This window comes from Ranitomeya imitator, chromosome 3, assembly GCF_032444005.1.
Source record: "Ranitomeya imitator isolate aRanImi1 chromosome 3, aRanImi1.pri, whole genome shotgun sequence".
Classification (NCBI taxonomy): Eukaryota; Metazoa; Chordata; class Amphibia; order Anura; family Dendrobatidae; genus Ranitomeya; species Ranitomeya imitator.
In genome coordinates, this window is record NC_091284.1 from 209,490,766 (window position 1) to 209,506,737 (window position 15,972).

General features: G+C 44.9%; 1 protein-coding gene across 7 annotated transcripts in view; it reads right to left on the minus strand.

The window, feature by feature from the left end:
• PHTF1 (putative homeodomain transcription factor 1) overlaps nucleotides 1–15,972 on the minus strand; it is a 322,067-nt gene that overhangs the window by 257,046 nt on the left and 49,049 nt on the right. For 6 of the 7 annotated variants that reach the window (XM_069761762.1, XM_069761764.1, XM_069761758.1 and 3 more), the window contains one exon: nucleotides 14,914–14,976. In XM_069761762.1, coding sequence (XP_069617863.1) covers nucleotides 14,914–14,976 — 63 coding nt within the window. The remainder of the gene's footprint in view (nucleotides 1–14,913; nucleotides 14,977–15,972) is intronic. The other variant, XM_069761763.1, reaches the window with a different exon arrangement.

Genomic DNA, 15,972 nt, shown 5'->3' on the forward strand with positions numbered 1-15,972 from the left:
GAGGTGGATCGCTGATCTTTTGGGATTGTGTGAGCTGCAAAGACATAGGAAACTTGGTCAAAGTTGAAGGAAAGATGAAAATAGCACGTTATCAGCAAATACTGAACGCAAATTTGCACTCATCACCTGGAACCTGGGCAAGGGACGTACTTGGACGTTCCAACATGACAACGATCCAAAACACAAGGCCAAGTTGACCTGTTATTGGCTACAGCAGAACAAAGTGAAGGTTCTGAAGTGGCAATCTCAGTCTCCTGACCTCAATATCATTAAGCTACTCTGGGGAGATTTCAAGCGTGCAGTTCATGCTAGACAGCCCAGGAATTTTCAGGAACTGGAGGCTTTTTACAAAGAAGAAGAAGAAGGTTGGGCAGCTTTACCATCTGGGAAAATAAAGAACCTCATCCACAACTACCACTAAAGACTTCAAGCTGTCATTGATGTTAGAGGGGGCAATATATGGTATTAAGAAATGAGGTATGTGAACTTTTGATCAGGGTCATTTGAATGTTTTAGGTTGCTATTATGATTTAAAAAGAGAAAATACAATAGTTTGACAATAAATGGCTTCACCCAACCACTAACCATGAGTGGTGAAAAAGTTTTAGTGTTATCATTCATGTTCTCTGAAAAAAGGCCAAGAAAGCAAAAATTCTGCAGGGGTGTGTAAACTTTTGAGTACAACTTTACATATATATATATATATACATACATACATATATATATATACATATATACAGTGGGGCAAAAAAGTATTTAGTCAGTCAGCAATAGTGCAAGTTCCACCACTTAAAAAGATGAGAGGCGTCTGTAATTTACATCATAGGTAGACCTCAACTATGGGAGACAAACTGAGAAAAAAAAATCCAGAAAATCACATTGTCTGTTTTTTTAACATTTTATTTGCATATTATGGTGGAAAATAAGTATTTGGTCAGAAACAAAATTTCATCTCAATACTTTGTAATATATCCTTTGTTGGCAATGACAGAGGTCAAACGTTTTCTGTAAGTCTTCACAAGGTTGCCACACACTGTTGTTGGTATGTTGGCCCATTCCTCCATGCAGATCTCCTCTAGAGCAGTGATGTTTTTGGCTTTTCGCTTGGCAACACGGACTTTCAACTCCCTCCAAAGGTTTTCTATAGGGTTGAGATCTGGAGACTTGCTAGGCCACTCCAGGACCTTGAAATGCTTCTTACGAAGCCACTCCTTCGTTGCCCTGGCGGTGTGCTTTGGATCATTGTCATGTTGAAAGACCCAGCCACGTTTCATCTTCAATGCCCTTGCTGATGGAAGGAGGTTTGCACTCAAAATCTCACGATACATGGCCCCATTCATTCTTTCATGTACCCGGATCAGTCGTCCTGGCCCCTTTGCAGAGAAACAGCCCCAAAGCATGATGTTTCCACCACCATGCTTTACAGTAGGTATGGTGTTTGATGGATGCAACTCAGTATTCTTTTACCTCCAAACACGACAAGTTGTGTTTCTACCAAACAGTTCCAGTTTGGTTTCATCAGACCATAGGACATTCTCCCAAAACTCCTCTGGATCATCCAAATCCTCTCTAGCAAACTTCAGACGGGCCCGGACATGTACTGGCTTAAGCAGTGGGACACGTCTGGCACTGCAGGATCTGAGTCCATGGTGGCGTAGTGTGTTACTTATGGTAGGCCTTGTTACATTGGTCCCAGCTCTCTGCAGTTCATTCACTAGGTCCCCCCGCGTGGTTCTGGGATTTTTGCTCACCGTTCTTGTGATCATTCTGACCCCACGGGGTGGGATTTTGCGTGGAGCCCCAGATCGAGGGAGATTATCAGTGGTCTTGTATGTCTTCCATTTTCTAATTATTGCTCCCACAGTTGATTTCTTCACTCCAAGCTGGTTGGCTATTGCAGATTCAGTCTTCCCAGCCTGGTGCAGGGCTACAATTTTGTTTCTGGTGTCCTTTGACAGCTCTTTGGTCTTCACCATAGTGGAGTTTGGAGTCAGACTGTTTGAGAGTGTGCACAGGTGTCTTTTTATACTGATAACAAGTTTAAACAGGTGCCATTACTACAGGTAATGAGTGGAGGAAAGAGGAGACTCTTAAAGAAGAAGTTACAGGTCTGTGAGAGCCAGAAATCTTGATTGTTTGTTTCTGACCAAATACTTATTTTCCACCATAATATGCAAATAAATTGTTAAAAAAACAGACAATGTGATTTTCTGGATTTTTTTTTCTCAGTTTGTCTCCCATAGTTGAGGTCTACCTATGATGTAAATTACAGACGCCTCTCATCTTTTTAAGTGGTGGAACTTGCGCTATTGCTGACTGACTAAATACTTTTTTGCCCCACTGTATATATATATATATATATGTATGTATATATATATACATATATATGTATGTATATATATATATATGTAAAGTTGTGCTCAAAAGTTTACACATATATATATATACTAGCTATTGAACCCGTTCTACGCCCGAGTGGCGAGCATTTATATTGGTATATTGTCTCCATCATGGTATGTGCTGCTCCATCCTGCGTCCCCATCCTGTCATGTGCTGCTCCATCCTGCGTCCCCATCCTGTCATGCGCTGCTCCATCCTGCGTCCCCATCCTGTCATGCGCTGCTCCATCCTGCGTCCCCATCCTGTCATGCGCTGCTCCATCCTGCGTTCCCTTTCCTGTCATGCGCTGCTCCCATCCTGCGTCCCCATCCTGTCATGCGCTGCTCCCATCCTGCGTCCCCATCCTGTGATGCGCTGCTCCCATCCTGTGATGCGCTGCTCCCATCCTGCGTCCCCATCCTGTCATGTGCTGCTCCATCCTGCGTTCCCTTTCCTGTCATGCGCTGCTCCCATCCTGCGTCCCCATCCTGTCATGCGCTGCTCCCATCCTGCGTCCCCATCCTGTGATGCACTGCTCCCATCCTGTGATGCGCTGCTCCCATCCTGCGTCCCCATCCTGTCATGTGCTGCTCCATCCTGTGTCCCCATCCTGTCATGTGCTGCTCCATCCTGCGTCCCCATCCTTATGTCCTGCTCCATCCTGCGTCCCCATACTGTTATGTGCTGCTCCATCCTGCGTCCCCATCCTTATGTGCTGCTCCGTCCTGCGTCCCCATCCTTATGTGCTGCTGCATCCTGCGTCCCCATCCTTATGTGCTGCTCCATCCTGCGTCCCCATCCTTATGTGCTGCTCCATCCTGCGTCCCCATACTGTTATGTGCTGCTCCATCCTGCGTCCCCATCCTTATGTGCTGCTCCATCCTGCGTCCCCATCCTTATGTGCTGCTCCATCCTGCGTCCCCATCCTTATGTCCTGCTCCATCCTGCGTCCCCATACTGTTATGTGCTGCTCCATCCTGCGTCCCCATCCTTATGTGCTGCTCCATCCTGCGTCCCCATCCTTATGTGCTGCTCCATCCTGCGTCCCCATCCTTATGTGCTGCTCCATCCTGCGTCCCCATCCTTATATGCTGCTCCATCCTGCGTCCCCATCCTTATGTGCTGCTCCATCCTGCGTCCCCATCTTTATGTGCTGCTCCATCCTGCGTCCCCATCCTTATGTCCTGCTCCATCCTGCGTCCCCATACTGTTATGTGCTGCTCCATCCTGCGTCCCCATCCTTATGTGCTGCTCCATCCTGCGTCCCCATCCTTATGTGCTGCTCCATCCTGCGTCCCCATCCTTATGTGCTGCTCCATCCTGCGTCCCCATCCTTATGTGCTGCTCCATCCTGCGTCCCCATCCTTATGTCCTGCTCTATCCTGCGTCCCCATACTGTTATGTGCTGCTCCATCCTGCGTCCCCATCCTTATGTGCTGCTCCATCCTGCGTCCCCATCCTTATGTGCTGCTCCATCCTGCGTCCCCATCCTTATGTGCTGCTCCATCCTGCGTCCCCATCCTTATGTGCTGCTCCATCCTGCGTCCCCATCCTTATGTGCTGCTCCATCCTGCGTCCCCATCCTTATGTGCTGCTCCATCCTGCGTCCCCATCCTTATGTGCTGCTCCATCCTGCGTCCCCATCCTTATGTGCTGCTCCATCCTGCGTTCCCATCCTTATGTGCTGCTCCATCCTGCGTCCCCATACTGTTATGTGCTGCTCCATCCTGCGTCCCCATCCTTATGTGCTGCTCCATCCTGCGTCCCCATCCTTATGTGCTGCTGCATCCTGCGTCCCCATCCTTATGTGCTGCTCCATCCTGCGTCCCCATACTGTTATGTGCTGCTCCATCCTGCGTCCCCATCCTTATGTGCTGCTCCATCCTGCGTCCCCATCCTTATGTGCTGCTCCATCCTGCGTCCCCATCCTTATGTGCTGCTCCATCCTACGTCCCCATCTTGTCATGTGCTGCTCCATCCTGCGTCCCCATCCTTATGTGCTGCTCCATCCTGCGTCCCCATCCTTATGTGCTGCTCCATCCTGCGTCTCCATCCTTATGTGCTGCTGCATCCTGCGTCCCCATCCTTATGTGCTGCTCCATCCTGCGTCCCCATCCTTATGTGCTGCTCCATCCTGCGTCCCCATCCTTATATGCTGCTCCATCCTGCGTCCCCATCCTTATGTGCTGCTCCATCCTGCGTCCCCATCCTTATGTGCTGCTCCATTCTGCGTCCCCATCCTTATGTGCTGCTCCATCCTGCGTCCCCATCCTTATGTGCTGCTCCATCCTGCGTCCCCATACTGTTATGTGCTGCTCCATCCTGCGTCCCCATCCTTATGTGCTGCTCCATCCTGCGTCCCCATCCTTATGTGCTGCTCCATCCTGCGTCCCCATCCTTATGTGCTGCTCCATCCTGCGTCCCCATCCTGTCATGTGCTGCTCCATCCTGCGTCCCCATCCTTATGTGCTGCTCCATCCTGCGTCCCCATCCTTATGTGTTGCTCCATCCTGCGTCCCCATCCTTATGTGCTGCTGCATCCTGCGTCCCCATCCTTATGTGCTGCTCCATCCTGCGTCCCCATCCTTATGTGCTGCTCCATCCTGCGTCCCCATCCTTATATGCTGCTCCATCCTGCGTCCCCATCCTTATGTGCTGCTCCATCCTGCGTCCCCATCCTTATGTGCTGCTCCATTCTGCGTCCCCATCCTTATGTGCTGCTCCATCCTGCGTCCCCATACTGCCTCTGACCCGCTCGGCGCCGAGTGCTGGGGGGCCTGAGCAGGCGGGGACACCGGCGCTCTGGGGGTCAGGTGCCGATATCGCCGCCAGCTCAGGCCCCCCCAGCACTTACTATATTCACCTGTCCTCCGTTCCATCGCTGAGCGCCGCCATCTTCCCGGTCTCCTGGCTGTGACTGTTCAGTCAGAGGGCGGCGCCGGCGCGCATTAAGCGCGTCATCGCGCCCTCTAAACTGAAGGCCACAGACCGAAGACCGGGAAGATGGCGCCGCTCAGCGATGGAACGGGGACAGGTGAATATAGGCCGATACTCACCCTCCTGGCAGTCCCTGCTTCTGCGGTGGAGATCGCGGTGTGTGTTCAGTGTGAACGCACACCGCGATCTCCCGGGAGCGTCGCTCTGTGAGGCCCAGACTGCGCCGGCGCTTGCGCAGTCTATAGAGGCTTCGGACAGAGTGACGCTCCCAGCGTTATATTATAGATTTCTGGAAAAAATTAAGAGACCACTGCAAAATTTTCAGTTTGTCTGATTTTTCTCTTTATAGGTATATTTTTGAGTAAAATGTAAATTGTTCTTTTATTCTATAAACTATTGACAACATGTCTCTGAAGTTCCAAGCAATATATTTTGTATTCATTTTCTGAAAATGAGAAATGGTCAAAATATCAAAATAATGCATTGCTTGCAGACCTCAAATAATGCAACAAAAGCAAGTTAATAAGCGTTAGAATCGGGCCACCATCTAGTCATTTAGAAACAACAATACTAATTTTTTTCACTCAGGAAGAGTTTAGAAATCAATACTTTGAGGAGCAACCATGATTTTTAATCACCGCTTTCATGCATCTTGGCATGCTTTCCACCAGTCTTTCACACTGCTTTTGGGTGACCTTATGCCACTGTTGGTACAAAAATTTAAGCAGTTCTTCTTTGTTTGATGGCTTGTGACTATCCATCTTCCTCTTGATTACATTCCAGAGGTTTTCAATGGGGTTCAGGCCTGGAGATTGGGCTGGCCATGACAGGGATTTGATGTGGTGGTCCTTCATCCACAACTTGATTGATCTAGCTGTGTGTCATGGTGCATTGTCTTACTGGAGAAACCAGTCCTCAGATTTGGGGAACATTGCCTGAGCAGAAGGAATCAACTGTTTTTCCAGGATAACCTTGTATGCGGCTTGATTCATACGTCCTTTGCAAAGAACAACCTGCCCAATTCCAGCCTTGCTGAAGAATCCCCAGATTATCACCGATCCTCCACCAAATTTCACAGTGGGTGCCAGACACTGTGGCTTGTACGCCTCTCCAGGTCTCTGTCTAACCGTTAGACGACCAGGTGTTGGGCAAAGCTGAAAATTAGACTCATCAGAGAAGATTACCTTATTCTAGTCCTCTATGGTCCAATCCTTATGGTCTTTGGCAAACTTCAGCATGGCACTCCTTAGCTTCTCATTGATGAAAGGCTTTATTCTACCTTTACATGACTTGAGTCCTGCCTCTAGAAGCCTGTTGCGAACTGTTCTTGCCGTGCACTTCACCCCAGCTGCCATTTGCCATTCCTTTTGTAGGTCACTTGATATCATCCTGCGGTTGCTGAGTGACATTAGAATAAGATGATGGTCATTCCGGTCAGTGGAGAGTCATTTTCTCCCTCTGCCGGTCTGTAGCTTTGTTGTTCCCAATGTCTGCTGCTTGACCTTGTTGTAATGGACTGCCAGCTTAGAAATGTTAAGGATGGAGGCAAAATGACACTCACTATGCCCTTTGCTAGTAAAGCCAGAATTGACCCCTTCTTTTCCTCACTCAAGACGTTTCTTTTCAACTCCTTTAGCATGGTTAAAAGTTATTTTTTCATTCATGTTACTTTTGGGATATTACTAGCACTTGTTTTGCCATCCAGCTTGTCCTATTGCAAGAGGATTGTGAACACCATAGTAGTGTTTTTTATACTTTCCTTCATTAAATAAGATTTGGTTCAGATGATCACCTAATCAGAAGCACATAAAGTACAATGAGGTGTACTCTGGTTGGAATTCAATTTACACTGTAATGGAATGGCTGTCAGAGATGTAGAGAAGCTGATTTTTATAAAACTGTGTGTGTGTCTCTTAATTTGTACCAGAGGTGTGCGTATATATATATATATATATATATATATATATATATATATATATATATACAGTACAGACCAAAAGTTTGAACACACCTTCTCATTCAAAGATTTTTCTGTATTTTCATGACAATGAAAATTGTAAATTCACTGAAGGCATCAAAACTATGAATTAACACATGGGAATTATATACTGAAAAATAAATGATGGTCCAACTGAACGCAAACCAGATGGAATAGCGTGCCGCTACAAGATGCTGTGGTAGCCATGCTGGTTCAGTATGCCTTCAATTTTGAATAAATCCCCAACAGTGTCACCAGCAAAGTACCCCCACACCATCACACCTCCTCCTCCATGCTTCACGGTGACTGGTCACCTGACCGCTCATGTGACCGCGACGTCAATGAAGGTCCTTCACTCACCGCATTCTAAGGACCAGAGGGAGACGCTAGCAGCGCTGTGATCCAGGGCCCGTCCGAGGGTGAGTATATCCATGTTTTTTATTTTTATTCTTTATTTTTAACCTGAATATGGATCCCAGGGCCTGAAGGAGAGTCTCCTCTCCTCCAGACCCTGGGAACCACACGCCGTATAAGATGACTGGGCGTATAAGATGACCCCCGTCTTATACGGCTGGCATATCCCAAATTCCATATTTTATATGGAAAAGTTGGGGGTCGTCTTATACGCCCAGTCGTCTTATATGCCAGAAAATACGGTATATCAAAAGAACTATTTACTTACTGCATAATTTGGCAAAAAGTTAGCGGGGGTTTGCTTTCGAGGTCAAGTTTCCCAATGATGGTAATCCCTGCAATCTGGAGGTGTCTCAAGATGTATAACATACTAGTATCCAATTTAATTAATGGGTGCCTACAGTGGCGTGTAATGGTTCGGACACTCCTAGGCAAAATTATTGTTATTGTGAACTGTTAAGCAAGTTGAAGATGAAATGATCAATAAAAGGCCTGAAGTTAGATGACACATTTCCTTTGTGTCTTAGAAAAAAAATGTAATGTCATGTTTTACATTTTAAAAACTACAAAAAGGAAAATGGGCCAATGCAAAGGTTTTGGCACCCTGCATGGTTAGTACATAGTAGCACCCCTTTTTGGAAAGTATACCAGCTTTTTGTAGACAGCCATGAGTCTTTTAATTCTTGTTTGTGGGATTTTCATGCATTCTTCCTTGGAAAATTCTTCCAGTTCTGTGAGATTCCGCATTGCAGTCACGGCTATTTTGATTTCTAGCCACAGATATTCAATGATGTTCAGATCAGGGGACTGTGAGGGCCATTGTAAAACCTTAAGCTTACATCCAATGAGGTAGTGTATTGTGGATTTTGACGTGTGTTTAGGATCATTATTCATTTCTAGAAGTCATACTCTTTTCTACTTTTTTATAGATGCCACTACGTTTGCATTAAGAATTTGTTAAAATTTCATTTAATCCATTCTTTCTTCTACCTGAGAAATGTTCCCAGTGCCATCAGCTGCAACACAACTCCAAACCATGCTTAATGGTTGGTTTCCTGAATTTCTGTGCCCTTTTATCTCCACGCATACCTTTGATCATTCTGGAAAAGAGTTCTATTTTAACCTCATCAGTCCACAGGGCTGGTTTCCAAAATGCATCAGGCTTGTTTAGATGTTCTTATGCATACTTCAGAGGTTGAATTCTATGGTGAGGATGAAGGAGAGGTTTTCTTCTGATGACTCTTCCAGTAAGGCCATATTTGTACAGGTGTCTCTAAACTGTAGAACAATGTACCACAATTTCAGAGTCTGATCAGTCTTTCTGAAGATCTTTTGCAGTCAAGCAGAGGTTCTGATTTGCTTCTGCAACAATCCTACGAGCAGCTCTCACTGAAATTTTGCTTGATCTTCCAGACATTATCTTGACCTCTACTGTTCCTGTTAACTGCCATTTCTTAATTTCATTTTGAACTGAGGAAAGGGCAAGCTGAAAATACTTTGGTATCTTCTTATAGTCTTCTGCTGCTTTTTGGGCCTTCATCAATTTCATTTTCAGAGTGCTGGGCAGCTGCTTAGAAGAACCCATGTCTGCTGTTTGTTTGCACAAGATTAGAGGGGTCTGTGTTTTTATCAAGCTGGAAAAATTGCATCACCTGGCCTTTCCTAACGATGATACGATGATAGTGAACAATCCTTAACCCTAAGGCTACTTTCACACTAGCGTCGTGCACTGCACGTCGCAATGCATCGTTTAGGAGAAAAAAACGCATCCTGCAAAATTGCTCCGCCCCCACCTCCCCGCAACTCACAATGGGGCAGCGGATGCGCTGGAAAAATGCATCCTCTGCCCCCGTTGTGCGGCGCTTGCACAGTATGCGTCGGTACGTCAGATCAACGCAGCGCGATGGCCCCGTACCGACGCTAGTGTGAAAGTAGCCTAACAGGCTAATTAAGGTCTGAAACCTTGGTCAAAGTTATCTGTGCACACAAATCTCCAAGTTGCTCAAACTTTTGCATCTGTCCATTTTCCTTTTTGTAATGTAAAAAATGACAATATATACAGTATATATATATTTTTTTTGCTTAACATACAAAGGAAACATGTCATTTTTAACTTTAGACCTTTTAGAGATCATTTAATCTTTAACTTACTTAAGTGTTCAGAATTATAGTAATTTTCAACAGGGATGCCCAAACGTTTACATGCAACTACATATATGTAAAACTGGATGCTGGCAGCTTTTTAGTCGCAGCTAGGGCTTGTCTAAATGTAACATGAATCTTTAATCACTATACAAGCAAGGATGTATACGAAAAGAATGCAAGTGAAAAATGCATCTAAAACCTAGAGATAAGAATTTCCCTTTCCTTCCAGCAGATGTCATCAATAACCCTTTAACAAATCAGTATTTTCAGCCTGAAAAATTAAGCTGACCATGTTATATATATATATACCGTATATAGATATATATATATATCTATATAGATATATATATATATCTATATATATATATATATATATATATATATATATATATATATAAAAATCTATCTATCTATCTATCTATCTATCTATCTGTATATTTATAAATAAAATCTATACAGAACACCAAGGGATATACAGTTAGGTCCATATATATTTGGACAGAGACAACATTTTTCTAATTTTGGTTATAGACATTACCACAATTAATTTTAAACCATACAATTCAGATGCAGTTGAAGTTCAGACTTTCAGCTTTCATTTGAGGGTATCCACATTAATATTGGATGAAGGGTTTAGGAGTTTCAGCTCCTTAACATGTGCCAACCTGCTTTTAAAGGGACCAAAAGTATTTGGACAGATTCAATAATTTTAAATAAAGTGTTCATTTTTAGTACTTGGTTGAAAACCCTTTGTTGGCAATGACTGCCTGAAGTCTTGAACTCATGGACATCACCAGATGCTGTATTTCCTCCTTTTTGATCCTCTGCCAGGCCTTCACTGCAGTGGTTTTCAGTTGCTGTTTGTTTGTTGGCCTTTCTGTCTGAAGTTTAGTCTTTAACAAGTGAAATGCATGCTCAATTGGGTTGAGATCAGGTGACTGACTTGGCCATTCAAGAATATTCCACTTCTTTGCTTTAACAAACTCCTGGGTTGCTTTGGCTTTATGTTTTGGGTCATTGTCCATCTGTAGTATGAAACAACGACCAATCAGTTTGGCTGCATTGGCTGGATCTGAGCACACAGTATGTCTCTGAATACCTCCATGCTAGCCACCTTAGGGAGAGACCCAAGTTGGGCTAAATGTAGGATTCTGGGTAAACCAGCTATTCTTTGTATTATGCTGCTTGTAAGTACTTTCCGTTTCAGGAAAGCATCCACTATGTATTTCCTTTAAGTAGAGGGCTTTTCGGTCTCTTTCGTCCCGCTACATTTAGCCCAACTTGGGTCTCTCCCTAAGGTGGCTAGCATGTGTGTATCGCTTGCTCACCGAGCCCCACTCCATACAGCCAACCAATTCCAGCCCTGTGCTGATGAGGGCCTAAAGCCCGAAACACGTGTCCACAGGTAGGAATTGGTTGGCTGTGTAATTTTAGAAACTAATCCGCAGCATTGCACGCTTGGCGGTTCCAAGCGCTGTGGATTAGACTGGGGTGGAAAGAGATGATTTGCATAGCTCCGCCTACTGCAAAGGATTCTGGGTAAACCAGCTATTCTTTGTATTATGCTGCTTGTAAGTACTTTCCGTTTCAGGAAAGCATCCACTCTGAATACCTCAGAATTCATTCGGCTGCTTCTGTCCTGTGTCACATCATCAATAAACACTAATGACCCAGTGCCACTGGCAGCCATGCATGCCCAAGCCATCACACTGCCTCTGCTGTGTTTTACAGATGATGTGGTATGCTTTGGATCATGAGCTGTACCACGCCTTTGCCATACTTTTCTCTTTCCATCATTCTGGTAGAGGTTGATCTTGGTTTCATCTGTCCAAAGAATGTTCTTCCAGGACTGTGCTGGCTTTTTTAGATTTTTTTTAGCAAAGTCCAGTCTAGCCTTTTTATTCTGGATGCTTATGAGTGGCTTGCATCGTGCAGTGAACCCTCTATATTTACTTTCATGCAGTCTTCTCTTTATGGCAGATTTGAATATTGATACGCCTACCTCCTGGAGAGTGCTGTTCACTTGGTTGGCTGTTGGGAAGGGGTTTCTCTTCACCATGGAGATTATTCTGCGATCATCCACCACTGTAGTCTTCCGTGGGCGGCCAGGTCTTTTTGCATTGATGAGTTCACCAGTGCTTTTTTCTTTCTCAGGATGTACCAAATTGTAGATTTTGCCACTCCTAATATTTTAGCAATTTCTCGGATGGGTTTTTTCAGTTTTCGCAGCTTAAGGAAGGCTTGTTTCACCAGCATGGAGAGCTCCTTTGACCGCATGTTTACTTCACAGCAAAACCTTCCAAATGCAAGCACCACAAATCAAATCAAGTCCAGGCCCTTTATCTGCTTAATTGAGAATGACATAACGAAGGGACTGCCCACACCTATCCATAAAATAGCCTTGGAGTCAATTGTCCAATTACTTTTGGTCCCTTTAAAAACAGGGTGGCACATGTTAAGGAGCTTAAACTCCTAAACCCTTCATCCAATTTTAATGTGGATACCCTCAAATGAAAGCTGAAAGTCTGAACTTCAACTGCATCTGAATTGTTTTGTTTAAAATTAATTGTGGTAATGTCTATGACCAAAATTAGAAAAATGTTGTCTCTGTCCAAATATATATGGACCTAACTGTAGATCTAAAATACAGGGGGAAGCAGCATACAGTGTCTTTTAATGTTATTTTTTTATTATCATAAGTGGATGGGTAGACGAAGCCTAGTTGAAGGGCCACAATGGTCACCAGATCTTATCCAGATGAACTTTTTCTTTTGGGGAGTTATCATAGATTATATATATTAAAGAAAATCTTACGCAGCTAATAACATGATTGTAATTGAACTATTACTTAAACTGTATACCTACTTTTATTTACCAAGCATGAATTTTATTTTCAGAAAATAACAAAACATCTAAGATAAGAAATGGGTTTACAGTATACATCTATAGGGGTACTTCCGTCTGTCTGTCTGTCTGCAACTTCCGTAACGGAAATCCTGCGTCGCTGATTGGTCTCGCCAGCTGCCTGTCATGGCTGCCGTGACCAATCAGCGAAGGTCACAGTCCGATTAGTCCCTCCCTACTCCCCTGCAGTCAGTGCCCGGTGCCCGCTCCATACTTCCCTGCAGTCAGTGCCCAGTGCCCACTCCATACTCCCCTGCAGTCAGTGCCCTGCACCCGCATACTCCCCTCGTCACTACTCACACAGGGTTAATGCCAGCGGTAACGGACCGCGCTATGCCGTGGGTAATGTTACCGCTGCTATTAACCCTGTGTGTCATGATTAAGGGAGCTTAGTCTCCAGAAACGCGTTGAGATTCTTACCCATACGGTTCGTGCTGAAATCTATATCCTCTATGCTTAAAGTTTGTGAATAAAGAAAACTCTTTTTTATGGATTCAGTGAAGCTGGACATTCTCTTCTTGTTTTGAACCCTGTGTGTCCCCAACTTTTTACTATTGATGCTGCCTATGCGGCATCAATAGTAAAAAGATCTAATGATAAAAATAATAAAAAAACAAAAAATCTGCTATTCTCACCCTCCGTCGTCCGACAATGCGCTCGCGCCTGCCGCCATCTTCTGTTCCCAGAGATGCATTGCAAAATTACCCAGAAGACTTAGCGGTCTCGCGAAGATGGCGGCAGCCGCGCGAGTATCGCCGGAGCTTCGCTGGATCCCAGGGGGTGAGTATATAACTATTTTTTATGTTAATTATTTTTTTTAACAGGGATATGGTGCCCACACTGCTGTATACTATGTGGGCTGTGTTAGATAGCGCGTGGCTGCTATATACTACATAGGCAGTGTTATATACTATGTGGGCTGTGTTATGTACTGCATGGGCTGTGCTATATATTACGTGGCCAGTGTTATATACTACGTGGCTGCTATATACTGCGTGGGCTGTGCTATATATTACGTGGCCAGTGTTATATACTACATGGCTGCTATATACTGCGTGGGCTGTGCTATATATTACGTGGCCAGTGTTATATACTACGTGGCTGCTATATACTGCATGGGCTGTGCTATATATTACATGGCCAGTGTTATATACTGCGTAGCCTGTGTTATATACTACGTCGCCTGTGTTATATACTGTGTGGCTCTATATACTGCGTGGGTTGTGTTATATACTGCGTGGGCTGTGTTATATACTGTTTGGGCTGTGTTAAATACTGCGTGCCCACTGTTATATATTGCGTGGCCTGTATTAGCGCATCGGGTATTCTACAATATGTATGTACAGTATATACCAGCCACATAGTATATAACACAGGCCACGTAGTATTTGCCTGCTATATACTATATGGCTCCTATATACTATACTACGTGGCCTGTGCTATATACTATGTGGCTGCTATATACATACATAAATACATATTCTAGAATACCCGATGCGTTAGAATAGGGCCACCATCTAGTAGTATATAAAAGCGGCACTCATCACACTGTAACCCTATAAGGCTACGTTCACATTTGCGTTGTGCGATGTTGCGTTGGAGACGCAACGCACAAAGCAAACAAAAATGCAACAAAACGCACGCTAAAATGCAGCGTTTTGCGACGCATGCATCCTTTTTTGCCAAAATTGGGACGCAAAAAAAAATGCAACTTGCTTCGTTTTCTGCGCCCCACGCTTGCGGCCCAAAAAACGCATGCGTCGCAAAACGCAGCACAACGCATGTCCATGCGCCCCCCATGTTAAATATAGGGGCGCGTGACGCATGCGTCGCCGCGGCTGCGCCCGACGCAACCACGCAAAACGCTAATGTGAACGTAGCCTAAGCAGTCAGTTTGGTCCATAGCCGAACATGGCTAAATACGATGCTTGGCTTTCTATATACGGTAAGTCCCATTGCCAGTGAGTGGAGCAATTCATGCACATTACCATTTTCAGAGGAGACTATGCACTGGTTCTCATGATCTGTGGGGGCCAAACTACTGGACCCCAAATGGTCATATATTTATCATCCGTCCACAGGTAGTTAGTGGAAATCACACCTTTCAAGTTTACTTAATATGCTCTATTGGTATGCTATAGAAAATTAAAGTTTACCTTCACCTTGGTCTCCTTCTGTTCTACTGATTTCTCCCATATTTGTTGATCATATGCTCCAATCTGCAGAAAAGATTAACAGGAGTGCACGGTGAGAGGTGTTCATAGTGATATTTTCAGTGTGCAGACCTATATGTCTATATTATTACTGACTGCAAAGCTATGTGTGTAGTCTTGGTCTGTATTTCACGGTCCATGTACGGACAACAATCCACGGTTTGACTTCATGCCTCCTGATCCGAACTAATAACTTTATATACAGGTGCTTCTCACAAAATTAGAATATCATCAAAATGTTTATTTATTTCAGTTCTTCAATACAAAAAGTGAAACTCATATATTATATAGAGTCATTACAAACAGAGTGATCTATTTCAAGTGCTTATTTCTGTTAATGTTGATGATTATGGCTTACAGCCAATGAAAGCACAAAAGTCATTTTCTCAGTAAATTAGAATACTTTATAACACCAGCTTGAAAAATGATTTTAAAATCCGAAATGATGGCCTACTGAAATGTATGTTCAGTGCATTTACTGAATACTCAATACTTGTCGGGGCTCTTTTTGCTTCAATTACTGCATCAATGTGGCGTGGCATTGAGGCGATCAGTCTGTGTCACTGCTGAGGTGTTATGGAAGCCCAGGTGTCTTTAACCCCTTTCTGACATGGGACGTACTATCCCGTCCCGTCGATCGGCGGCGCTCATGGGGGGAGCGCTGACGATCGCGGCCGGGTGTCAGCTGTTTATCGCAGCTGACATCCGGCACTATGTGCCAGGAGCGGTTACGGACCGCCCCCGGCACATTAACCCCTGGCACACCGCGATCAAAGATGATCGCGATGTGCCGGCGGTATAGGGAAGCTTCCCGCAGGGAGGGGGCTCCCTGCGGGCTTCCCTGAGCCCCCCGCAGCAACGCGATGTGATCGCGTTGCTGCGAGGGTCTCACCTCCCTCCCTGCTTCCTCCAGCCCCGGATCCAAGATGGCCGCGGATCCGGGTCCTGCAGGGAGGGAGGTGGCTTCACAGAGCCTGCTTAGAGCAGGCACTGTGAAGGCTG